This window comes from Poecilia mexicana, unplaced genomic scaffold (genome assembly GCF_051168715.1).
Source record: "Poecilia mexicana isolate PSO_F unplaced genomic scaffold, ASM5116871v1 scaffold_3, whole genome shotgun sequence".
Classification (NCBI taxonomy): domain Eukaryota; kingdom Metazoa; phylum Chordata; class Actinopteri; order Cyprinodontiformes; family Poeciliidae; genus Poecilia; species Poecilia mexicana.
In genome coordinates, this window is record NW_028263372.1 from 35,320,370 (window position 1) to 35,346,093 (window position 25,724).

General features: G+C 39.3%; 2 protein-coding genes across 2 annotated transcripts; one reads left to right on the top strand and one right to left on the bottom strand.

The window, feature by feature from the left end:
- Nucleotides 1–4,032: 4,032 nt before the first annotated feature.
- Nucleotides 4,033–12,925, top strand: ctsd (cathepsin D). Its single transcript, XM_014998318.2, has 9 exons — nucleotides 4,033–4,192; nucleotides 6,840–6,996; nucleotides 8,449–8,572; nucleotides 8,641–8,759; nucleotides 8,998–9,197; nucleotides 10,222–10,344; nucleotides 11,031–11,175; nucleotides 11,540–11,638; nucleotides 12,430–12,925. The coding sequence occupies exons 1-9, from the start codon at nucleotides 4,131–4,133 to the stop codon at nucleotides 12,589–12,591; spliced, it is 1,191 nt and encodes a 396-aa protein (XP_014853804.1). The 5' UTR covers nucleotides 4,033–4,130; the 3' UTR covers nucleotides 12,592–12,925.
- Nucleotides 12,926–13,330: 405 nt separating this feature from the next.
- cdhr5a (cadherin-related family member 5a) lies at nucleotides 13,331–22,848 on the bottom strand. The gene is made up of 14 exons (XM_014998317.2): nucleotides 22,415–22,848; nucleotides 20,284–20,456; nucleotides 20,125–20,184; nucleotides 19,938–20,027; nucleotides 19,785–19,871; nucleotides 18,571–18,675; nucleotides 18,320–18,505; nucleotides 17,518–17,608; nucleotides 16,470–16,567; nucleotides 16,171–16,377; nucleotides 15,948–16,061; nucleotides 15,245–15,311; nucleotides 15,009–15,169; nucleotides 13,331–14,294 (listed from the first exon to the last, which is right to left on the bottom strand). The coding sequence occupies exons 1-14, from the start codon at nucleotides 22,503–22,505 to the stop codon at nucleotides 13,749–13,751; spliced, it is 2,076 nt and encodes a 691-aa protein (XP_014853803.2). The 5' UTR covers nucleotides 22,506–22,848; the 3' UTR covers nucleotides 13,331–13,748.
- Nucleotides 22,849–25,724: the final 2,876 nt, after the last annotated feature.

The window sequence follows — 25,724 nt, forward strand, 5'->3', positions numbered from 1 at the left end:
TGATCTTAAGTTGTAAATAGCATCTCGTTATGATGAAAAAACATTTTAAAAACAGCAAGATACAGCAAATTATTTCTGTTTTATACTAAACTCGTTTAAAAATAGTCTTTTCCTGGTTAGAGGCATCAGTAAACCAGCAAGCAACTATCCGTTTGTTTTATTTGTTCAGTTATTTCATTGTAAAATTTTATTTATTCATCATAAAATCAAGTATGCGTTAAGGCCACTCTGAAAAATGTATGGTTCTCGTCAATGTCAACAATTGTCATTTGCTAATTGTCCACTTGGAAGACAGTTATAATCCAAAACTTTAACTTCTTTTAATCCCATTTCAAATGCACCATTAAAAAGGTTACATATAACTTACTCAAGTTAATTTTATGGTCTGCAATTGACTTTTTCCTATATATATAACATATATAACAACATCAGGAAAAAGGAGAAACTGGAGAAATACCAGGGCCTCAGAGAGGAACTGGAGAAGGCCTGGAAGGTGAAGACCACAGTGGTGCCTGTGGTCATCGGGGCCCTCGGGGCAGTCACCCCCAAACTGGAGCAGTGGCTCAAACAGATCCCAGGAACAACATCAGACATCTCAGTCCAGAAATGTGCAGTTCTAGGCACAGCCAAGATACTGGAGGAGAACCTGAAGCTCCCAGGCCTCTGGTAGAGGACCCGAGCTCAGAGGATGAAAGAGACCACCCGCGGAGGGTGAGAGGGGAAATTTTTTTTATAATTCAGTTAAACTTTTGAACATGTTAAAATCTATGTATTTAATTAATCAAAATTAACATTTTAGAATATTACTTTCTTGTTGGATTAATTACAGATTTGGCCCTAGCTAACTGCTGGATGCCTGATAAAATCATCAGTGGTCTGAGTGAAAACAGATACTATATGTGCAAAATATTTACTTTTATCTCTAGAAATGTCAAGATATTATTATGAAATTCTGGTCATATTTAAAAGTTTTCCAGGGAAGCGTTGGTTTGTTGACCATATGTGTTGAGTTTGGTTAAGTTTCTGGTGAGATCAAAAAGCAGACTAGAGTTAAAGGTTGTCATAAAACACATAATTTAGGACAGAAAACTACAATAAAACCATAAAGCCGAGGAGAGAAATGAGAACTGCACAACTTAAATTTACTGATGGACAAAATGGACCAGAAGAGCTAATCAAAGGTGAGTAGATGCAGCTGGGAAGAAAGAAGAGAGAATGAAAAGGAAAATTTCAAATATTTTAAAAGTCAAAAATAGGTTAATTGCTCTCTCTACACTGCTGCTAGTTTGTGGATGTTTGTGTTGTGATGGACTGTTTATCCTCCAGAATAAGACTCTGGTTTAAGACATTGTTGTGGTTTGCAGCGGTGAGGTTTCTCCTAACTTAAAGCACAGCAGCTGCTGTCTGCTGAAGGGGCCTTCGTTAATGAGTTACCTCATATTGACTAAATGTCTTCCCAAAGTTTGACCAAATTAAACAAAGTCTTTTGTGTTTGTGAGACCAAATATTACTGTTAAATGATTCATTTACTGTCTCCAGGGAGACTCAAACTGTCTTTGGTGAGTTTATTGATCAGGCCAGCAGAGGGACTCAGTAATTTGGTTAAAACATCTATCAGCTGAAAACTCGCTCTGTCCTTCTCTGTGTTGCTAAATGTGAATCAAGTTCCTGATTCTCAGCTCTGGCTTATGATTCATGTTCCTTTTTTTTTTTGTCTCCGTTTAATGTTCTCATGATTTTCCAAACTTGTCGACACTTTTACTGCTCTGAGTGCAGTTTGGGTTCACATGATTGGTGCTGTTGTGCAATTCTGTGGTCTCATGTTGCTGTGAAAGCTTTCATTATGATAGAAAACAAATGCAAGTCACTGTCACACTGTATCAGACATCTTTGATGAGTCACTTTTTACAGTTTGTCTTTTCCCTTTCAGACTGTTGCCCTGTTGTTCCAGTTTGACAATATATTAAAACCAACTTTAAGCATCTAATTTACATAAGACGCTTCATACTTTGCAAATTGTTTCAATAATCATTTAGCTACAACTATAACACTGAAACATTAAGCTAAATGTTTAAATACTTAGCTAACAATTAGCTACCAGCTAGCTAACTATTTAGCTACAGCTTTAACACCGAAATGTTAAGCTAAATGTGCAAACATTTAGCTTAACATTTAGCTACAGCTAAAACATTTAACACAGCATTTTCTAAACTGTCTCATTTAAACAGAACTCCTTCATCTACGTCTACAGTTATGCTTTGCTTTGTGTTCAATGAAGTTTCCTGAATTTTCACTGATACTGTTGCATCAACTCCAGCAGATACAAGTGATGGATGGTTGGGTGTCGCCTAACCGCTAAATGATACAGTAGCTATTATTCTTTAAAATACCTGGGTGTCTTTTTAATATTACAGAAAGATTCTGTAATACATAAGAAACCATTCAAGCAATCAGATGATTTTGACAGTATACAGTGAGATGTATCTGTAGGGCGAGGCAGCCACTCGCTGTTCAGTCCACAGCATTACAAGGCAACAGCTTCACTCTGAAAAAACTGCAGCTTCAGCAGTGCTGGTTAATGATTTACATCCCTGCTGATAATTTCACCCCAAAGTGCTTGAGATAAAATGTTTAAAATAGAAAAGGTAGGTCAAGGATTAATTTTTTGCACCAAACAACCCGTTTGCTCATCTTACTATAAAAATGCAGCAGAAAATTATTCAACAGTAAAACAGACAAGACCTTACTGAATAAAACATGAAGTTATCTTTGTCTAGCCTGGATAATTCTTGATCATAAACCTAATTCTGCAGCTCTTTTTATCTTGAAAAGACAATCCTACCAGATATGTATTGGCTGTTTAAATAAATAATTGGAAAAGATAGAGTAATTGCTGCTTTGTCTCATGCACACATGCCTTTTTCTATGTCTGCATATAATTTCCCATATTGTTGGTATTTCTCTGGAGGAATTCGCTGCAAACATGTCAGATATAATATATCATGTCTTTTATAGGTAAATGTATTTTTTTACCATGCTTTCCCACATATTGCTGATTTTTTAAATGAATCAAATATTTGAGTTTTATCTTAGTGACATTTTGTGACATTCTGATTGTTTACAATCAGAAAGGCTTAATAGAAAAACAAAATTAGTTGAATTTGGCAAATCGCATATTTTTTATAGTTCACTTCAAGAAAAAAATTGTTCTACGGGGTAAAACAAATCCCCAAAAAACTTTTAAATATTTTTCATTTACAATTTTCTTTTTCATTTATTTCATGTGTCATAATATTGAGAGAAACAGAAAATTTGGTCAGGCTAAGAAAATGAGACTTCAAATAAAACAAATACAATATTTAAAAAAAGCCTTCTCATTTCTTTTTGCCTTTCCGGGCTTCCACAGTTTTCATAACTTATGTTGAAAAAAATTGGTTTGGAAACAAATTTCTTCCCTGAAGTAGTTATTTTGTAATTATTTTATTTGCATCTTTTTTCATTTTACTCTAAATTTTTAATTTGCACATAATTTTAAATGTTTTCATTTGACTATTTTGTACAAATAAAGTGTTATTAGCTAACGAGTACTTAACTAGTTTCTTTAGAAAATACTTTACTGTGCTACTCTTACTTGAGTAAAATTTTGGGGTACTTTACCCAATTGAGGATTAAGTTGCAAAATTGGGGTGCTAAGATACAATGTGGTGTCAAAAGTCATTGCAGTTAATCTTTCTAACTTGGAAGTTGGAAATATTCTCTTTCAAGAATATTTCCAAATTTGGAAAATGGCATTTTTATTTTGTGCCTGTATTTTCGCTAATTCTGTTTACTGTTTTCATACAAAAAATAGAATTAATTTGTTTTAGCTGTTACTTTACGATTGTGTTATATTCTAAATCACATAATTTTGTATGTTTTTTCTAGCCGTCCTGTTGGCATTTTCCCTGGTTTTTTTCCTTAGCTTAAAACAGGAAGTAAAAAAAAGGAGAAGGACCGTTAGTGACGTCACCGCCGTGCTGTTCCGGAGGCACGTGACGCTGACTGGGTCAGCTGATAAAACTCGGCTGTTTGTCGACAACAAGCTCGAAGTGCTCAGTCATTGTGGTTCTGCTGGTCCCGGTTCTGGCACAATGAGGAGCCTGGTCGTGTTGGTGTTGGCGGCGTTAGCCTTGACGAATGACGCCCTGGTTCGGTAAGTAAAAAAACAAACAAAGAAACATTTAATCCGTTTAGTCTATCAGTTTAAAACGACCTTAAAATCTATAAAGTTAGAGCTAACAGCGTTAGCAGCAACTTACACAAGGTTAACTGTGTTGTTAACCACATTAATGGTCACGCTGGTGGTTTTAAAGCTTTATTTGGAGAAGATTTGTCTGCTAATGTCTCCCTCTGTGATCACCTGACCTGCTGTTTGTCTCAACTAGCCCAGCTAATCTTGCGACATGAAGCCGTTAGCTGACACTTTATCTCACAGTTTCAACAAAGAAACGCATAAAGTAGATTAAATAACATCAAGCAGGTGTGATTCTTTAAGGGGAGAGTCTATTTCGGTGTATTTAACTAAATAAGGTTTTGAATTTACAATAACGGGCGCATAGGGTGTTTATTTTCAATCTAGAGGTGCAAAACACCCACAAGAAGGTGTTATCGGTCCATTCTCTGCGTCATTTACGGTTGTCTGGTTACTGAGGTACCGGGTCCAAATGGGAATCATGGGAATCCCTCTCCATGGTACCAGCCTCTAACCCATCTTTCCAGGAAATTCAGTGCCTGCATCTTGGGTTATTCCCAGTTAGACCTACTTAGAAATGGATCTCTTGACAAAATTTGCTAAAACGATTATGTTGGTACACAAGTTTTAATCTGAAAGGGCATTAACAGATCTTGTGTGATGATTAAAAATGTGTTTCTGTGACTAATAATGAGAATAAACTGTAACCAGGGCCACAGCAAGGTTTATAGGGGCTCAGGGCCCCATGTCCTGTTAAAACCACCACCACAAATGTTGTTCAATTCATCTTTGGTGTAATCTGGAAGAGGAGTCTGAGTTTAATTGGCTAAGCCTAAAATAATCAATAATTGGTTATTTGGCTGAGATGTAATTGCAAACCAACTGAAGTTAAAACACAAAGAAAAGGTTAAACTCATATTAGATTGTAACTATGGTAACAACAAATTAAGTGAAGTTTAGACAATTATTGTGATCTACACTGAAAACAAATTAAGTTGCAGATTCTGATTCTCAATAAACACATTTCTTTTGTGTGTCCTCTTTATGGTAATAAAAGTGACAGAATATTCTGCCTTGAAACAAAAGGCTTTCAGCTGCTGTTTATCCAAACATCCATTATCTCATTTTTAAATTAAGATGAATGCTATTTCCATTTGTTGATTAATTTCAAATACTCATAATCTTTGGTGTGTACATGGCTACTTTTAAGTTATTAAAACGTATTTCTGCCCCTCTTACGGTAAAGTAAAATTATTCTTGTCAAACCAAAAGTTGCAATAAAGCAATAAAATGAGTAACATGACTGATTTAGCAAGTAGATATGGACTTCTCTGCACATTTATCTTAGCAGGAAGTCTCAAAACCACGAACTGCAGCAGCTACTAAAAACTGTTTGCTAGAGGCGACTGTGCAGCCGGTGACTGAATCCACCAATACGAGCAGAAATGGCTGCAGTCCCACTGATCCAAGCTATACCTAATTCAGAATCAATAATTTATATACTTCTTTGTTTCTGCTGGGGTTTAGTTCGGTGCGTCTTCGAAACCTTTTGGTGCAGAGAAGCAGCAGCTCTACTCTGGGGAAAAAAACCTCACATTTCTAAACATTTCCTGGTTTAAGGTCTTTCCAAACTGTTTTATACGTTGCTATTATCAGAGTGGCCGACTTTTAAAACATGAACCCGAACAATAAAATGGCTTCAGGCTGATCTCATGATGATTACATCATCTTTATTGTTTAACACCTGACTGAAGAAGCTAAAGTTTCAGCTGACTGCTTGTAGGCGTGTAGTAACTGGGTCAGCTGTGAAAATGGGGGCAAATGGCAGTCAGGTTATCATGTTGTAGTTTTTCTATTTATGACACAATGTTTAGTTTCTCAGTCAGGTTTGACTGTTTTTGTGACGAGTTATAACCTGAAACAAAAGAAGAGATGTGTAGCTTTAAAGGTGTGATGGTGGTTTTCACAAAAAGCTTCTCTAAGCAACTCTACACATGAAGATCTGTCAAAATGTTGTTACAAAATATGCACTCTAACACATCCACTCAAAATGTTAAACAAATCGCCCAGTTTTGACCAATTCTAATCTCTGAAATGGTGCAGTTCTAGTTTTGTGTTTTATCCTGGTTTTTATGGAGCCTGGTTCATTTTGAACACAGTAACATTGATCATTCTGATTGATTCATTCATTCTGGTGAATTTGTCTGAACTAAACCTTTATTATTATTTTGAAGGACAACTTTGATTAGAGACTTCATAATCTATTTTGTTGTTTTTGTTTTGGGTATTTAAAATGTTTTTCAGTTCCAGTGTTAAATGTTCATCAGAATTTAGATTGTTCTTTAGAATTCGTTCTTATCCTGCCATTACATTACTTGAAAGTTATTGCAATAGATAATATCGTTTATTGCAATGACGTCCACAAGGGGGCAGTGCAGGTTGCACCATGGGGATAAAGTGGGAGGAAGTAAATCAGATCTTTGGTTTTCTTGGGCATAAATGTTGCTGTCTGTTCAGCTTTTGCTTCATTGTGGAAACTGGAGTAAAACGTGACTGTTTAAATTGTCTAAATTAAACTTTTAACCTGTTTTGTTTTTGTTCTGTTCAGAATTCCCTTAAAGAAATTCCGTTCAATCCGACGTGAACTGACCGACTCGGGGAAAAGAGCTGAGGAGCTGCTGGCCGACAGACACTCCCTGAAGTACAACCTGGGCTTCCCGTCCAGTAATGGACCCACTCCAGAAACGCTGAAGAACTACCTGGATGTAAGCATGTCTGCCTCTCTGAAGCTGCGGCCCGAAAAGCCTTCAGCCGTTTAGTTTCAGCCGAGTTGCAGGAGGAAAGAACAACGGCTCGGTTGTTGTTGTTGCAGAATTATGCAACGTTTCCAGAAAGCCCGATAAAGTGTTGAAACTCTGGGAAAGTGTGACGGCTTCTGATCTCCATCAGCGGGTTGGTTGTTTACTCTGAGGCTGCAGAGCAATAGGTGATCACAACTTGTAGATCAGTTGTGTCCAAAGTGTGGCTCGGGGGCAGTTTGTGGCCCCTGAAAGTATTTTGTTTGGCCCACAAGTCAATAATGGTTTAAAAAAAAAAAATTGGCCACAAACAGTTGAGCCAAAAAATTTGGAAATTCTTTTTTCTTTTTTTTTTTCCTTTTCTTTTAATAAGGTAACAATCTGAAGCCATTTTCATGTTTTGGGTCTTTAGTGATGCACAGATTTTCATAAAAGATAAAAAAAAATTCAGCAGGTAAAACAAAAAGTCACAACGTTTCCATTTTCTCCTTAATGAATTTTATGGCCTGTCAGCATTTTAAAGCTGCCAGGATAAAACACTGAGGTAGATCATTGATAATAAAGACTAATATATTGAAAATTATCTAAACACATCAGGTGATCAGATTGATTGTTTACATGATCAATTTTAAGTTTCTGCAATGTATAAACTTTTTTGTCCGTTGAATTTTTCTTTATACATAACTATTTTCTACAAATGTATTTATTTACAAGAGATTTTTATAAATCTCTCGGTTTATAAGTCCTCATGTTCCACCGTTAAGAAAATCAAAATTGTATTTATTGTAGAAGTAATGCAACTAATTCTAAAGTTTTTTTATTTTAAATGTTCAACTCTAAACTACAATTTGTAATTTTATTAACTTTACATTAATATCTTATTAAATGACTAAAGTTGCACAACTTTTTTTTATTATTTTAAGCTCATCTTGAAGTTATTCTCACTTATTAAAATATTCATTATGAAGCTTGGTTAGTATTTTACCACAAAGTGTTAGAACTTCATGCATGTTTAGCCTTAAGCTTGCTATTTAAACATAATTTTTATTTTCAGATTATCTCCATATAAGCCGTTTCAGGGTAATTCTGCAGAGAGAAACTTTTCTTCTTTTTTTCCCCAGACTGAGTTGCATCCTCTGCTCTCTGGGAAACTTAAGCAGAAGTGAAAACTAATCGTACAATAAATCCGAATCCACTTCTGCATTTTGCGTTTGAGAAACTCTGAGCGTGACTCGACAGAAACGCAGCGTTTGGTCACATGAAGCAGAAATCTGATGGCGGTCATGAGTAATCGTTTCCTTTCTGTAGTTTCTCTTCATGTTGTAATGGTTTGACCCGCGTCGTCTGAAAATGGGTCAAACTGGCTGGTTATTAAACCTGCTCCGTTTGTCCTTGCCTGACCTTGTTTTCCCTGACCAGGCTCAGTATTACGGGGAGATCAGTCTGGGCACGCCTCCCCAGCCGTTCACGGTGGTGTTTGACACCGGCTCGTCCAACCTGTGGGTCCCCTCCGTTCACTGCTCCCTGCTGGACATCGCCTGCCGTGAGTCCGTCTCCTCCGACTCCAAACCCGGAACAAACCGGGAATTTAACCGTCTGTTTTCCTTTCAGTGCTTCACCACAAATATAACTCCGCTAAATCCACCACATATGTGAAGAACGGCACCGCCTTCGCCATCCAGTATGGATCCGGCAGTTTGTCCGGATACCTCAGCCAGGATACCTGCACCGTAAGCTCCGCCTACTGCGGATCGGATCAGTACAGCGAGTATCGGGGCCACGCTACGAAAATATGAGAATGCACTCATGCGAGAGTAAAGTTGTACCATTTCGTAACACTACAGCTTCTCATAAAACTAATGCTTCTCGTAATTGAATCATATTTTCGTCGCGTGGCCCTGTTACTTGGCCGTAGATCAGAGTCGAGCCGTTGCCGTGTGAAACCCGCTGACTCGGCTCTCCCCTCAGATCGGCGACATCGCCGTGGAGAAGCAGCTGTTCGGCGAAGCCATCAAGCAGCCCGGCATCGCCTTCATTGCAGCCAAGTTCGACGGGATCCTGGGTATGGCGTACCCCCGGATCTCTGTGGACGGCGTGGTTCCTGTGTTCGATAACATCATGAGCCAGAAGAAGGTGGAGCAGAACGTCTTCTCCTTCTACCTGAACAGGTGAGACGGATGGTTTTCTTCACAGGAATCAAACATCTTGATGTGCAAATGATGAATAAAGGCTCCATTTGGTATGCGAGTTGGTCAGTAATGTAAAGTTCAGACTTGGTTGGAGATCGATCTTTTCAGAGTCTCTTATTAAACCTTCATGGTGACAATTTTAACAAATATGAAAAAAAAAACATTTTTTTGTATTGGTTACATACTGAAAAGCAAACTAAACATCGGAACTGAGTCTCTGGACACTGAAAGATTTGCATCTCTAGTAATAATTTCCAAACTAATAGGTTGTCTGTCTTGTGAAATGTTGCTTTAAAGCAGGGGTCCCCAAAGTGGGTCCTGGAGGCGTCCTGCATGTTTTAGTCTCCCTGGTTTTACACACCTGCATCAAATGATGGCTCATCAGAGGCCTAAGAGGAACACTGACATGCTGAGGAGGTTGTTACAACCACTAGGGAGAGAACGGAAACATGCAGGATGCCGGGCCTCCAGGACCCACTTTGGGTACCCCTGCTTTAAAGTCAAATATGTCAGTTAATTTCTACTGATTCTTACAAAGCTGCAGCCGGTGATGAAATCATGATTTATAGATGGACAGGTTCACATTTTAACCCCATAAAAACAAAATGAATGCAGATCTGAGAATCTTGAACTCCTTGTTCTCCAGCTTTCAGCAGGTAGATGGTGCACCAGCGCCCTCTAGTGGTGCCACAGAGATAAAAACTTTAATTTTGAGCTTAAAACCTAAACGGACAAATCTGAGCAGGTTTTTTTTCATCATGTAAAATTTAGCCAAATATAACTCATCTGTTTTTTTTCCCCATTTAAAAACTGGTTATATTTTTGGACAATGTTCATCTTCTTAATCATAATTATTGCAACTGTCTTAAAGTTTATAGTAATTTAACTTTACTGAGAATCATTATTAGTGTTGATACAATGGACGCTGTTGTGTATAGAAAAGTTGTGTAAATGGCTAATTTTGATGAAATTATAAACTTTTTTTTTTTTTTGCTCTGCTCAGGAACCCAGAAACGGAGCCGGGAGGCGAGCTGCTGCTGGGAGGAACCGACCCGAAATATTACAGCGGAGATTTCCACTATGTCAACATCAGCCGGCAGGCCTACTGGCAGGTCCACATGGACGGGTCAGAATCACACAAACCTGCACAGCAGTCCCCAAAGTTAAACTAAATCAGGTTTTGTTTATGCTTCATTTAAGATGACCAGCCCAAAGGTTGGGTCCTTTAAGAAAGTTATTAGTTAATTAAAGCTAACGAAAACTGAAACCCAGACAACCTTCTAACTGAAATAAAACTGAGATTAGTAGGGAAAACTAACTAATGCATTTATGAAACTAAAACATTATGAAATTATAGAAATGCCCTTCCTTTTTCTGTTTTAGAATCTTTTTTTCCCCCACACAAGCAGTTTACGTCGGCTGTCGGCAAATTACGGCTCCCATGCTAGGCTACAAAATGTTTACAGTAAAAGACTAAACAATATTTGACTAATAACGACCAGCAAGCACTCTAAAAACTAAGAATTGGACGAACAAAAGCTCACAACAAAATAAAACCAAACTGTTAACCCTGTCCTCTTTTAAACATTTTATTTTTTCACATAGTTGGAAGTTTGACCTCAAACCTGATCAGGAGCTGCTGCATTGTTGGTTTAAATTATGTTTAATGGCTCTTAACTGTAATATAATATTGGTGTTTTTGCACTAATATTTCTTTGATCTTTTAGAAATGCAACAAAAACATTTAATATTTTATGGCACTTTATTTGCTGATGGGGAAAGTAAAGTGGTTTTAATGTTCTGTTGTTCCAGGATGGCGATCGGCAGCCAGCTGAGTTTGTGTAAAGGTGGCTGTGAGGCCATCGTGGACACCGGGACGTCTCTGATCACCGGCCCGGCTGCCGAGGTCAAAGCTCTGCAGAAAGCCATCGGCGCGCTGCCGCTCATCCAGGGAGAGGTGAGGAAACGACAAGTTAACGAAGACCGTTGCTGTTCTCTCAATTTAACTCACAAGTTTCACACGATTTCACATTTTGTCGTGTTACAAGTTTCAGTGAATTTTTTTTGTGGTTTTTATAACACACACGGAGAATAATTCTTCATTTTCATGTCTGTAAAACATTTTAAGCCTCTGAGAACCTCAGAAGATACTCTCCGTTTATTTTGGGTTTGGATTTATACTAGTGATGTCCAATATTTTTCTTTTTGTTTCAGAGGGCAAAACTGGCCAATTTAAACCACTGACAGGCCACAAAATTCATTAAATTAAAAATAAATGTACCTTCTGACCACTAAACATTTTTTATTTTAATGCGTTTCAGTACATGGTGCCCTGTGAAAAGGTCCCAACGCTGCCCATCATCACCTTCAACATCGGCGGACAGACCTACAGTCTGACCGGAGACCAGTACATCCTCAAGGTGAGTGAACCAGCAGGGGGCGACGGTACCAAACAAACACACCGACTCTGAATCATTAACGACAGAACAAGCAGCTCTGAAGCTGAAAGCAGGCAGGTCTGTTAGGAGAGAGAAGTTACTCTGCTCCTTCTGTCAGATTTACTCACAGGACATTAAAGGGGACCCATTATACAAAATTCACATTTGTGCAACTTTTGTACTTCCATGTTTGTCTCCACTGCTTCTCAAACAGCCTAAATGCTTTAAAAAAAAAACAGTATTTTTTTTTTAGCTATAAGTTGTTTTTGGTGTCTCAAATTTTTCAAAAACCTCAAGAATGTAACATCACAAATCAGCAGGCACTGCCTGTTACCTAGCAACCCCACCCGAGTTCCGCCCGTTACCTAGCAACCCCAGCCGAGTTCCACCCCTCGCATTGCAACCCAAGCGGAGCTCAGGCATGTTTGGTCAGCTAGTTTTACAGTTCTATGTGCTGTACAATGGCTGCTGGAAAAGTCAAGTGTTACCATCCAGAAATGACTTCCTGCATTTTTGTTTGAAAAGCAGAAGTGGAGCCTCCTTAAAGAGCCATTTTAAGGTGCGAGTGTAAACGTTGAGTTTAGAGGGCGTGGCCAGCAGCAGCTCATTTGGATCTAAAGTGTCAAGAGGCCCTAAAACGACTCATTCTGGAAGGAAAACCGAATTAAAATATCTAAAAATGAATTTGCACAGAAAATGTTTTGTATGGATGCTAGCAGGTTCAGGGAAGCGTAACGGGTAACACGGTTAACATTTTGCCCTCCGTCCTGCAGGAGAGTCAGGCTGGGAAGACGATCTGTCTGAGCGGCTTCATGGCGTTGGACATCCCTCCCCCCGCCGGGCCGCTGTGGATCCTGGGAGACGTTTTCATCGGTCAGTACTACACCGTGTTCGACCGCCAGAACAACCGGGTCGGCTTCGCCAAATCCAAGTAAAGACGCATCCTGCACCTGCCGAACAGGACGCTCCGGATCTGAGCTGCTTGTTTCCTGTTCCTCTGATCAAAATGTACCTAACCATAGACTTTAGAGCAAACATGCACTGATGAGGAGTCTGGACCGGTTCTGATGGAGCGTGAAACAGAACCTGGATGTGATGAGTTGTGCTACGGTATCGATTCTGCTTTTTGAGACATCCAAGTAATTTTCTTTTCCGTCTTAATCAGGGATTTGTTTTAAAATGTATTAATTGGTGTTTTAAGTAGAAGATGGTTTTACTACTGATGTTTTTGTTGAGGTGATTGGGCTCAATAAACATTTTTTAAAGGAACATCTTGTGTTCTGGTTCTGTTCAGGAGTTTAAATAACCTGGTATTTATTCAGAGGATGAGCCGTTTCTGCCGCAGCGCTGCTGTCCACTTCCTGCTTTTGGAGCGATCTCTGGTCTGCTTGGCGTTCACATGCATTCGAACCGAACCAGAGTTCACTGCAACCGAACCAAAACTGTCCAGATGACGAACTGGAGGTTGGTCAAACGGGTCTGCTGGGAACTCATTCCAACTCCTCTTTGGGGATTTTTAAAAATATTTTTCCTACTGATGAACTCCCAACAAAATGCCTCCCAACGTGGAATCATTTTCAGTTTCTCTGCACATTTTTTAATTTTTCACTTTAGTCACTCCAAACCACTCCATTTGCTTTTAAACTTAGGAAAAAAGCATCAAATGGCATCAAATGATTTGTTCAACAATGAATTAGGAATTTATTTTCTGCTGCCTTAAAAAATGAATCAAAAGGGGGAAAAAATTACACACCAATTTATCACGCAATCAGTTTAGACTGTTAACAAGAAATGTTTAGTTGAGTGTTTTTGCACCTGAGCTGCCATAAATAAATCCTTCAGCTCCTTTTTGTTTTGTTTTTTTATTATAAAAATAGTCTCCCAACACTTTGAGGAAAGCGGCGTCCCAGGTTATCTTGAACTCGCTAACGAGCGTTTCTGGTCGGTGACGCTGCGTTTCAGGACCTCCGGATAAAAACTGCTCCGATCTGTGGGTTCCTGTTTGGAAGCAGCTCTGGGAATCCTGGGAACGCCGTCCTGGAACCAGAGTCTGAACTGTATCAGAACCAGCAACGTTCAGCTCAGTCTGACCTCAGCGCTCCTCCTCCTTCTCCTTCTCCGAGCCGTCTCCCGGATCCGGCTCGTCGCTCTGGTTCTCCGTGTCCGGGTCTCTGAGCGGGGCGGCGGGGTCTCTCACCACCCCGTCCATCTCCACCTCCAACTCCTCCTCCGTCTCCTCCTCCACCCGGCCCACCGAGTCGGGGATGATCTCCACCTCGATGTCCGAAGAATCCTCGCTCTCCTTGAACCACACCGTCTTCTGCCCCTCCTTGCGGCGCTGCTTGGACAGGATGGACCTCATGCCGTACTCGTCGCCGTCGCTCCTGCTCCGCCGCACCGACGGGCTCCCCTTGGTGACGTGGTTGGCGTAGACGCCGCAGGTGGAGCAGTGGCGGCTCCGCCTCTCCAGGGGCAGGATGCGGCTCCGGGGCTGGGGGAAGGTGCTCCGCCGGGGCACCACGTTCCAGCGTTTGCCTCGGCTCGGGTCGGCCTCGTTCTGGAATCCGTCGTTGGTGAACTGGAGGGAGTCTCTGTGGCCGGACCGAGGCCGGTCGGACCGCAGGCAGGGGCCCAGGCACTGCAGGGGTCAACACAGGGGCCCCGCGTTAACCTCTCCACAATATTGGTAAAAAATAAGTTCAACTTTTTAAGGCAAATTTTAAAAAACCTTCAAATTCTACAACGGAGTATTAGGGCCATACTAAGAAAAATTAATTTGTATGAGAATAAAGTCATATTACGAGAATAGTCATAAAATTATGAAAATAGTCCAAATGGTACGATTAAAGTCAAAGTTTTACAAAAATAGTCGTATTACAAGAATAAAGTTGCACAATAATTAAGTCATATTACGGGAATAGTCAAAATAATACAATAAAGTCATACTAGAAGAATAAAGTCATGACTTTCCTCTTGTGATGTTATGACTGTAATTTTATAACTTTAATCTTGTATATTTTTTACTCGCCATGCCCTATACCTCGTTGTAAAATTGGGAACATTTATGAAATGAAAGAAAAATTGTACATTTTGATTTTTTTTTCTTCTCTACAGAAATGTTTTCCACAGGATTTAGGTCCAGCCAGTATATTAATTTTAATCGTTTTATTTTCTATTCTGCGAAAGTTTATATTTTGTTTCCAGAGAGCCAAATATTTGAGTTTTAGTTTGAGGACAGAAAAAGCAAACAAAGTCCAAAAAACTTTTCAGAAACTCTGGAGAACAAAGTCTGAAGAAAACGCCTGGGAATATTTTTCACGGTTCTTCTGTCTTTTGGATTTTGCAAACTGACCTCACAAATTTTCTCGAGACTCGTGTTTTCCTTCCACAGGCGTGAAATCAAGAAGCCAATCACGATGAGGGAGAGAATCAGGAGAGCCGCCATGATGAGACCGAGCAGCGCCATGTCGCCGGGCCGATAGCCGATGTTCGACGGAGACGGGACGGCCACGGCTGCAGACAAACAGCAGGGCTCAGCGATTCACTCCAGACTAAACTAGAGCTGAACTTTCAGTGCTTCTGTGTTACCAGGTATGACTTGAACAGAGAGCGCTGCCGTCCCAAACTCTCCTGTGGTCGAATCCACGGCTCTGAGCTGCAGCCACAACATTTACAACAATTACAGCAAAAAGAGTCTCCTGGCAGCAACGAGCTGGACGGCGTATGAGCGCCATTACGGAGTACATTTGTGCCAAAAAAATCTTTTAGATTTTCTGGAAAAATCTCATAATCTAGAAAAAATATATAAAGTTTTGAGTTCAAAAAGTTTAAAAATTGCTAGAAAACAGGTTTTCTAGAGAAAACTGAAATTTCTGAGTTTGAAAAGTGGTAAAGTTACTAGAAAAACATACAAAAAGTCAAGAAATTTTTAGATTAGTCTCAAATTTTCTAGAATTTTTTTTTACATTTCTCTGATTGAAAAGTTGCAAATGTGCCAGAAAAAAAATCAAAAACATTGTAGGAAAAAAGACACAAACATTTCTGGGTTAGAAAAGTTGCAAATTTGCTAGAAGAAACTGAAATTTTCTAGAAATAAAAATGGAAATTTCCAAAAATTTTTCTAAAATATCTGAGAAAATTTGATCAAAATGTGTGTTTTTCTAGCTTTATTATTATTATTGCTTTTCCAGTTCAGAATTATTTTTTTTCGAGAAACTTTCTGAGATGAATCTCAAACTTTCTGACTTTTTTGGCAGGAATGTACTCCTCTACATTGGCCATCGTGGGTCACCTGAAGGGCGAAGGACTCCGTCTTCACCACTCTCTTCAGAATCACGAAGCCGTCGGGAGTCACGTTGACGTAGCTGCTGTACTGAACCTCATACTTCATGTCGGGGTTCACACCCTGAAAAACACCAAACAAAGGCGTTAATTAGCCACAAAACATGTGGATCATAAAGTGTGCACTCATTAAAACAGACTGTAAAGAGTGTGTATGAATGGGGGTCACTTACACTTGCGAAGTCTTCGTCGCGGGCTCGGACCCTGAAGGGTCTGTTGGTGGTCCGGTCTCGGAGTATCATGCTCTCTGGGATGGAGTTGCTGTAGATAAATCCCTCGAATCGCTCCTTCTCAAAGCGCGGAGGGTTCCTGCTCTTCTTCATCACCTCTATGGTCACCTGCGTCACTGCAAACTGATCCCTGTTGTTCACCTGCGAAGCCTGAAACGGAGGAAAACTCCTTCAAAATCAGAGCTTCCCATTGTTGGATGTTTTTTAAACAATCCCCAGAAAAACGTTTTTCCCCGTTTTACCAGGATTGTCAGAATGATCGGGCCAACGATATCTGCAGCTTTGGTCATTGTAATGTTCCCCGTGTCTTCATCAATTTGGAATATGTTCCCTTCATTTCCTGATGATGAAAGAAAACATCACTAAAAACATCTAAAACTTCCCTGAAAACTCAAATATAACAAACTAATAAAACTGATTTTTACATGCCAAAAAATAACTGAACACATGTATTTATGGTAATATTGAGAAAAACAAAGATTTTGGCTAGTAGCTACTAAGCTAATGAGCTAAAGCTAATTGTTAAAATCTGGATTCTTTTTAAAATCTTTTGAAACATTAGTGAATTTAAAAAAACAAGTTTATTGTTTTTCTTTAAGTAACTAATAAGTTTTGTCATATTTAATGAGCTGACTTAAACCGTTTTTAAATCTAGAGAAAAGTTGATGCCAGCTAGCTTAGCATAACGAGTTAGCACCAGCTGCCACGTTTTTAGCTTCTTAATTTATTTGTTTTATTTGGTTGTACTAAATCTAATTCCTAAATAAAATATATTTATGTAAAGATATTTTACTGAAATTTCTGATCAAGACAAGAAAGCAAAAATAATTTCTGTTTATTTACTCATCTGGATAGTTTTGCTTTAACTTAAACAAATTTAAGAAGGTGGGTTAGGAATTTTAACTTATTTAATAACTTCATTTAGGTAAAATTTAACCCCATTAAATATTTTTACCATTTGATACTTTAAAGAGATGAGAGAAGATGTTCAAAATGTTTATTATTACTTTCACTAAGTGCCCCCAAAGCAGGGAAAAAGAAAATGCTGACATATTTTTACTTACAATTCACTAATACCAAGAGATTCTGATGTATCTGTTTATATTATGTATAAAAAAATTATATTTTGTATGTTTTTAACCTCAGAACTGTTCATTCTTAATGAATCCATATTTTTATTGAATTGTAGAAAAATAAATTAAACACTTTTTATAAAGTTATTCAGTATCAAGTCAAAAGATGAGACCTGAAAAATAAAAAATAAACCCAAGTTAGTCTCTTGCGTCTAACCTCGTAGTATCCTGTAGCTGATCGGCTCGCTGCGGTTCTTGTCTCCGTCTCTGGCGAAAACTGGACCGGGCTCCAGAACCAACGGGCCTTCCTGTTCGAAATCAGTCTGGTTTCGTTTACGATCTCAGAATTAAACCATTCAGATTCTGGACCCTAATCAAATATTGTCAGTATAATCATATTTGTTCACAGTGGATATAATTGAAAGTTGATTGAAATCGTCAGTGGTGAAAACAGAACTGGACTCAAACTGATTCCAGCCAGTAGAAACCATCCAGTGGCCTTTTGCTAAAACAAACAACTTCCTGCTTCCTTTTTAGCTGGTCGCTAAAGTTAGAGTCAAACTTCATCATATTTTACAAATATTAAAAACTAAAAAACAGAAAATCACTTACCACAATATGATCTGCAGATTGAAATGAAACCATTTTAATTATATTTGTTTCTCACATTTTGTTTCAGATTTTAGTTTTAACCCTTTCAGGTGAACTAAGTCCAATTTGTTAGTTTTTTTTTTTGTTTTGTTTTTTTGTAAAGTTTTATGAAAATTTAACATTATATACAAAATTATTTAATGTTTTGTACGAGCGCTACACACATGTTCCAGACAGTAATGGTCACCCACAAAATGACATCAGCATGGTTTTTCCAAGTTGTGATATTCCATCACCCAAACATCATATCTTAAAGTTTGCGTGAAAATCCACAAGAAAAGTAAACCTTTGTACATTTTTGTTTTAAATAGAGATGCTGTGATATTATAAGACTGCGTCTAGCGTTGATATTTGCTGTACAAACTCACTTCCTTCTCGGTCAGGTTGACTTTGCCTCTGTAGCCGCCACTGACGCAAAGCTTGGCCAGTCCTAAGTTTGTCCTGAGACACGGCTGGAACCAGGGTGGCCGGTTGTCCACGTCCCTCACCTGGACCGTGATCATGGCCACGGAGGTGAAGAACGGCTCATTGGAGGCCGAGCCGTTGAACGTGTCCTGGGAGTGGAAGGTCAACGTCAGGGAACAACAAAAAGAAAAACAGATGAGCGTCCTTCCTGTACCTGGACGTGCAACACCAGAGAGACCTTCTGCACCACATCGTAGTCCAGGAGGCTTTTCACCAGGATCTTTGGTGTGTTGATGTTCTCCAGACGGAAATATTTCTCCTGAGGAGTTTGTGTCAAATATTGTCAGTTAGAACGATAAGCAAGAAAGATTAATTGTTTCAAATCATTTTACACCTTAAAGGGGAATTAAAAACTAGCTGAAATCTGTCAGATCCAGTAATAATAATCATCATAATAACAAATTGTTTAAACGCAGTTTGATTTTCTGCAGCACTGGGAGGAAATTATCCACATCTCAACTGGATAATTTTCCAAATCTGACAGATTGTGGTAACATTTCCTGTTTTCAGAGATATTGTTACTTTACAGCATTAAAGTCACAGTATGTAACTTTTAGAGGACCAATCAGAGCTAGGAGGCGGGTCTTAGTGCTGTCAATCACTATCTTGTGTGGTGCTGCTCATCGCTCCTCCCTGGAGTCCCAGTTGACGGCGTCTCAACTAAAGTTCTACAGCTTTTTATTTCTCTTTCACACTGTTTACGTTTTAATGATGTTTTTTAAACCTCTTTCTCACATGCTGTTTTTATTTTAATTATGTAAAGCACTTTGAAATGCCTTGCTGCTGAAATGTGCTATACGAATAAAATTTGATTGATTGATTGATTCTGCTGTTAGCAGATCTTGTTGTCGATGCTAAGCTAGTTAGCATAGACACTGATGACTGTAGATAAATCGTTCACCTGTAACGTTAAGTTGTTTCTCTGCCATTAGCTCATTTAGCAGCGAGTACATGAGGGTGATTGATAGCACTAAGACCCTCCTACTGGCTCTGATTGGCTGTTTTTGGTCGGGAACGATGCATTGCTTGAGATGGTAATAATAACTCATGGAGAAGAGTTTGTTAAAACTGTCATGACCATTTTAACAAATATAAAACATTTTTATAAAGTTACATACTGCACCTTTAATTAGCATTTTATTTCCCTTTTCATGCAGCAAAAAATAACATATATATATATATATATATATATATATATATATATATATATATATATATATATATATATATAGCAATATGCCAGTGCTTTAATCCACATTGTTGACACAAATAACCAGAAGAAGACTGAGGAAAGAGATGTTAAGGCACAAAAACCATTTTTTGTTAAATGAATAATAAAAACAGCAGTAAGAATGAGGGAAACCGTACAGTTGCAGACTCTAAGCGATAATAAAGCGGCTCTGAATCAACATCCGTTGCTTCTATGAGTCCGACGCTGGAGTTCACTGGAGCGAGCTGCAGGAAACACCAGAGTTAGAGCGGAAACGTTTCACCAACATGTCGGAGAAAAGCGCCGTCCACCTCGTTCACGTCCAGAACGTAGTGGTTCTGGGCGAAGTTCGGAGGATTATCGTTCACGTTTTCCACCAGAACCTCCACAGACTCGTTCACCTGCAGAGGAGACGAACAGCGAGTTCTGGAGGATGTAGAGTTCAGCGCCAGCTGATCCAGAACAGGGAACATTTAGCGTGTTGCTGGTTTTACTCACAGATCTGGAGCCGGCTTTGCTGCACCTCACCCAAACCACCAGAGTGGGACTGGACAGCGACTGGAACACCAGAACACCTGGTTACTGTACATTTACCAAACTGTGAAAAGGTTTTATTATTACTACCTGATAATCTGGGGGGATTATTATTGTTTTTACCTCGTAATCCAGGCCTTTCTTCACCATCAGGACGTTGCCTTTGACGTAGAAAAGATCCTCCGGGTTCACCGAGACGCTCAGAGTGGCATCGCTGCTGGAGATGATCTTCACCACCTGGATGTCGGCCGTGTTGTTTTCAGGGATGGTTACCGGGCCGGGCGGCACCGTGCAGACTGGGAACGGGACCAGAACCAGTAAACAGCAGAACCAGTAAACAGCAGAACCAGTAAACAGCAGAACCAGTAAACATCAGCAGAACCATTAAACAGCAGAACCAGTAAACAGCAGAACCAGTAAACAGCAGAACCAGTAAACATCAGCAGAACCAGTAAACATCAGCAGAACCAGTAAACAGCAGAACCAGTAAACAGCAGAACCAGTAAACATCAGCAGAACCAGTAAACAGCAGAACCAGTAAACAGCAGAACCAGTAAACATCAGCAGAACCAGTAAACAGCAGAACCAGTAAACAGCAGAACCAGTAAACAGCAGAACCATTAAACAGCAGAACCAGTAAGCAGCAGAACCAGTAAGCAGCAGAACCATTAAACAGCAGAACCAGTAAACAGCAGAACCAGTAAACATCAGCAGAACCAGTAAACAGCAGAACCAGTAAACAGCAGAACCATTAAACAGCAGAACCAGTAAACAGCAGAACCAGTAAGCAGCAGAACCAGTAAACAGCAGAACCAGTAAACAGCAGAACCAGTAAACAGCAGAACCATTAAACAGCAGAACCAGTAAACATATCAGAACCAGTAAACATCATCAGAACCAGTAAACATCAGAACCAGTAAACATCAGAACCAGTAAACAGCAGAACCATTAAACAACAGAACCAGTAAACATCAGAACCAGTAAACAGCAGAACCAGTAAACAGCAGAACCATTAAACAGCAGAACCAGTAAGCATCAGAACCAGTAAACAGCAGAACCAGTAAACATCAGCAGAACCAGTAAACATCAGAACCAGTAAACAGCAGAACCAGTAAACATCAGAACCAGTAAACATCAGAACCAGTAAACAACCGAACCAGTAAACATCAGAACCAGTAAACATCAGAACCAGTAAACAGCAGAACCAGTAAACATCAGCAGAACCAGTAAACATCAGAACCAGTAAACAGCAGAACCAGTAAACATCAGCAGAACCAGTAAACAGCAGAACCAGTAAGCATCAGAACCAGTAAACAGCAGAACCAGTAAACATCAGCAGAACCAGTAAACATCAGAACCAGTAAACAGCAGAACCAGTAAACATCAGAACCAGTAAACATCAGAACCAGTAAACAACCGAACCAGTAAACATCAGAACCAGTAAACATCAGAACCAGTAAACAGCAGAACCAGTAAACATCAGCAGAACCAGTAAACAGCAGAACCAGTAAACAGCAGAACCAATAAACATCAGAACCAGTATAAATCAACAGATTGAATCCAGTTGAACTTGTACAAATTTCAGTGTCTCTATGGAGCTAAATTGGAGCCATAAAATTTGTTCAGAAGGAAATAAATAATTTCTTTTAAAAAAGTTTTTAAAGAAAAAATCTGTTAGATTATTTCACTTTTAAAATGGAAAAACAGTTTTTAAATAAAATATTATAAATTAGTGCAAATATCTTACTGCACTAGAAATAAGACAAAACTAACTTACAACTGTTTTAAGTGAATAATTCCTTAATACTGATTTTAAAAATGTACTAGTTCCACTGGTAGATGACACCAGGTTAAATAATAACTAATCTGTTTTTTAAAATCAATAATAATTGAATCATTTAATTTCCCTTTGGGATCAAAAAAGTGTTTTTGAACTGAGCTGAATTTTTTTAATTTGCTTAAAACCAGCTCATATATTTTCCTGAAGACTTACTTTTGTCGTATTTACGGTGAAATCAGATACAGGCAGAAAATACTTGGTAAAGGTTTTGTGTTTTTGCAGTGAACCATATACACTAAAAAAGAGAGTCCAGCTCCAACAATTTAAAAGAAAAGTGAATTAATCCGAATTTAACTGAACTCAGACAAAAAATAGCAAAGTAAATTTGCTGTTTCGCTTCATCCGAGAAGGTTTTGGTTTTAGAAGACTTGCTCTGTAGAGAAGTTTTAAAGGTCAGAGGTCGTCGGTACTCACGTCTCTGAGCCCAGCACGGCGTGGAGAAGCAGAAGGCGACGATGCATCCGAGCAGAACGTCCGCAGGTTGCTTCTTGGATTTCAGTTCCATGTTCCAGAGGCAGCGGCGAATGAAGCCCAGAGCAGGACGAGGCGGCCGTGGTACCAGCTGGTACCGGGCCACATAATGGCCTGTCTGTGCTGCCGGGGGGAGTGGGAGTCGACTACAGTCGCGATGTTTGTGACTTCATCTCAGGGCCGCTCTCTGCCAGCAGCAGGCTCCCAGCCTCCCACTGGAATAGCTGCATCTCCTTTAGCCTGCAGAGGAATGTCACCAGCTGGAAACATTCCTGACGCGCTCAAGTATTGTCTGCTTTCACAGACATTTTCTTAGCTCCCTCTTTTATTTTGAAACCCTGGTGACAATTTGGCCAAGTTTCCTGTTAGTTTAAAGATCCCAACATCACACCAGTCCAGTTGGAGAAAGCCTTACTTAAAGGGGCAGTGTCACGTAAAATCATGTAATTCTCTCATTAAAAATACACCTGGAGTATTGCCTTGATTCTTTCATGCATGTTTGAGAAATCCTTTAATCTCCATGGCAACCATTCAGCTGTGCAAAACACCTGGTTGAACTAAGCTCCGCCTTTGAGACGCAGCTCCTCCCCCTTTCCCTCAGCTGTGTTGTTTACCATCCTCATGTTGATTTTATTACACTTTGCTTCTTCTTAGAGCAGGGGTCACCAACTCCAGTCCTCCAGGGCTACCTGTCCTCCAGGGCTACCAGTCCTCCAGGGCTACCTGTCCTCCAGGGCTACCAGTCCTCCAGGGCTACCTGTCCTCCAGGGCTACCAGTCCTCCAGGGCTACCTGTCCTCCAGGGCTACCAGTCCTCCAGGGCTACCTGTCCTCCAGGGCTACCAGTCCTCCAGGGCTACCATCCTGCAACTTTTAGATTCACCTCTGCTCCAAAATGTCTGACTTCTCTCACCAGCATTCATTCCTCTCTGCAATAGGCTGGAAACGAGCAGTTTATTTTATCCAGGTGTGTTTGAGCAGAGACGCATCTGAAAGTTACAGGATGGTAGCCCTGGAGGACTGGTAGCCCTGGAGGACTAGTAGCCCTGGAGGACTAGTAGCCTTGGAGGACTGGTAGCCCTGGAGGACAAGTAGCCCTGGAGGACTGGTAGCCCTGGAGGACTAGTAGCCCTGGAGGACTGGTAGCCCTGGAGGACTGGTAGCCCTGGAGGACTGGTAGCCCTGGAGGACTGGTAGCCCTGGAGGACTAGTAGCCCTGGAGGACTGGTAGCCCTGGAGGACTAGTAGCCCTGGAGGACTGGTAGCCCTGGAGGACTGGTAGCCCTGGAGGACTGGTAGCCCTGGAGGACTGGTAGCCCTGGAGGACTGGTAGCCCTGGAGGACTGGAGTTGGTGACCCCTGTCTTAGAGACACATATTCTCACCACATCATTCATTAATTTATAAAGGCCACAGTTCCAAACTAAATGTTGAATTAGCAAGCTAAATATTTAGCTTGGAAGTTAAACATTTAGTTGGTAAACTAAATATTTAGCTAGGAACCTAAATATTTATTTGTGCTAGAGATGTAGCTTTCTAACTAAATTTTTTGTCTCAAGCTAAACATTTATCTGGAAAGCTCAACATTTTTGGCTGATTCTAAATATTTAGCTTCAACCGAAGCATTTAGTTTTTAAACAGAATATTAATTAATACTAAATAAATAGTTATTAATCTAAATATTTACTTTGGGGCTAAATATTTAGTCAGGAAACTAAATATTTTGCTTCACACTAATTATTTAGCATGAAGCTAAATTTGTAGCTTGCTAAATATATACCCTCAACTTAAATATTTAGCTTCAAGTTATTTATTCAGTTTAATAAATGAATATTTATTTAACAAGTTAAATATGTACTTTCAAGCTAAATATTTAACTTTCTTGCTAACTAAACATTTAGCTTCAAGCTTAATATTCAGTTTAAAAACTAAATGTTTACTTACTAAGTATTTACTGAGAAGCTAAATATTTAGTTTTCTTGCTAAGTAAATATTGAGATTCCAATAAGTATTTAGTTCATAAACCATATGTTTACATACAGTTAGCTCCAAGTTAAACTTTTTAACTTGGAGCTAAGTATTTAGCAGGTTTTAGCTTGCTAACTAAATATTTAGATTGGAAGTAAATATCTATTTTAGAAACTAAATATTTAGTTGGTGAGCTAGGTATTTAATTTGAAGGTAAATATTTAGGTTTCTAGCTCAATATTTAGCTTCAAATTATATATTTAGGCAAACTCAATAACTAAATGTTTCCTTATGTTCTTTTTTATATTTTGTAGTTTAAAGGGCAACTAAAATAAACTTCTCCAACTGTAAAGCACGGTGGTGGAACTATCATACTTTGGGCTCATTTTGCAACCAGGAAAATCCTTTCCATCCTTCACAGTGTGCAGAAAATTCACCTTCAAGCAGCTTCAGCATGAAATTTAGATCGATTTTGCAAATAAAATTAAGCATCTGAACAAAAACAAAACCACTTCCTGTTGATCCGGCCCATCTTCCTTATTCTGGTTCTGACATAAACAGAGTAAACAGCCGGAGCGGTTTTCCTCTCTGCCCTCCCGGTCTGGTACCTGGCAGTAATAATAAGGCGGCACAAAGCGGAACGCTAACGGCTTCACATGTGGACAAGGCGGCTCTGTCCCCATCTGTGTGGGAACAACAAGCTCATAGAGCCACATGAAGCTCATTCATTATGAACATGCAACACTCGGCCCGAGGCTGCTGGGAAATTTTTCCGAACTTATTGTTTCACAGGTTGGAGAAGGAGAGCTGCAGTTTGGGTTTCCGACCAGCAGGCGGCGCCAGAGCCTCTCAGATCAGCCGAGAAAATGAACGTAACAGGAAAAACTGATGAATTTTTAACTCAGCTTAACTTTGGTTTTACACCAGAAGAAAATTAAAACTGGGTTCTGACATAAGTTTCAACACACACTGTAAAAAATATACAAAAAAATGGGTAAATATGCCATAGAACTATGAATAAACTTTCCGTTAAAACTTTTAAAGAGTGTTTTTCCTAAATTTTCTTCTTCCTATTAATGTTTTTGAATGTTTTCAAACTTTCTGTAGGGATACAGAAAGTGTCAGTTTTGTATTAACAGAAAAGTGAATAAATTTAACATGATAAACTGTTAAATTATGGTGAAAATCCATTTTTTGTTCTGCTAATTCTCTGCCAGTATTTTCTGTATTTTTTTTTAACACATTTGCTTAATCAAATTTAACTGTTTGATTTGTAGCTCTGTTTGT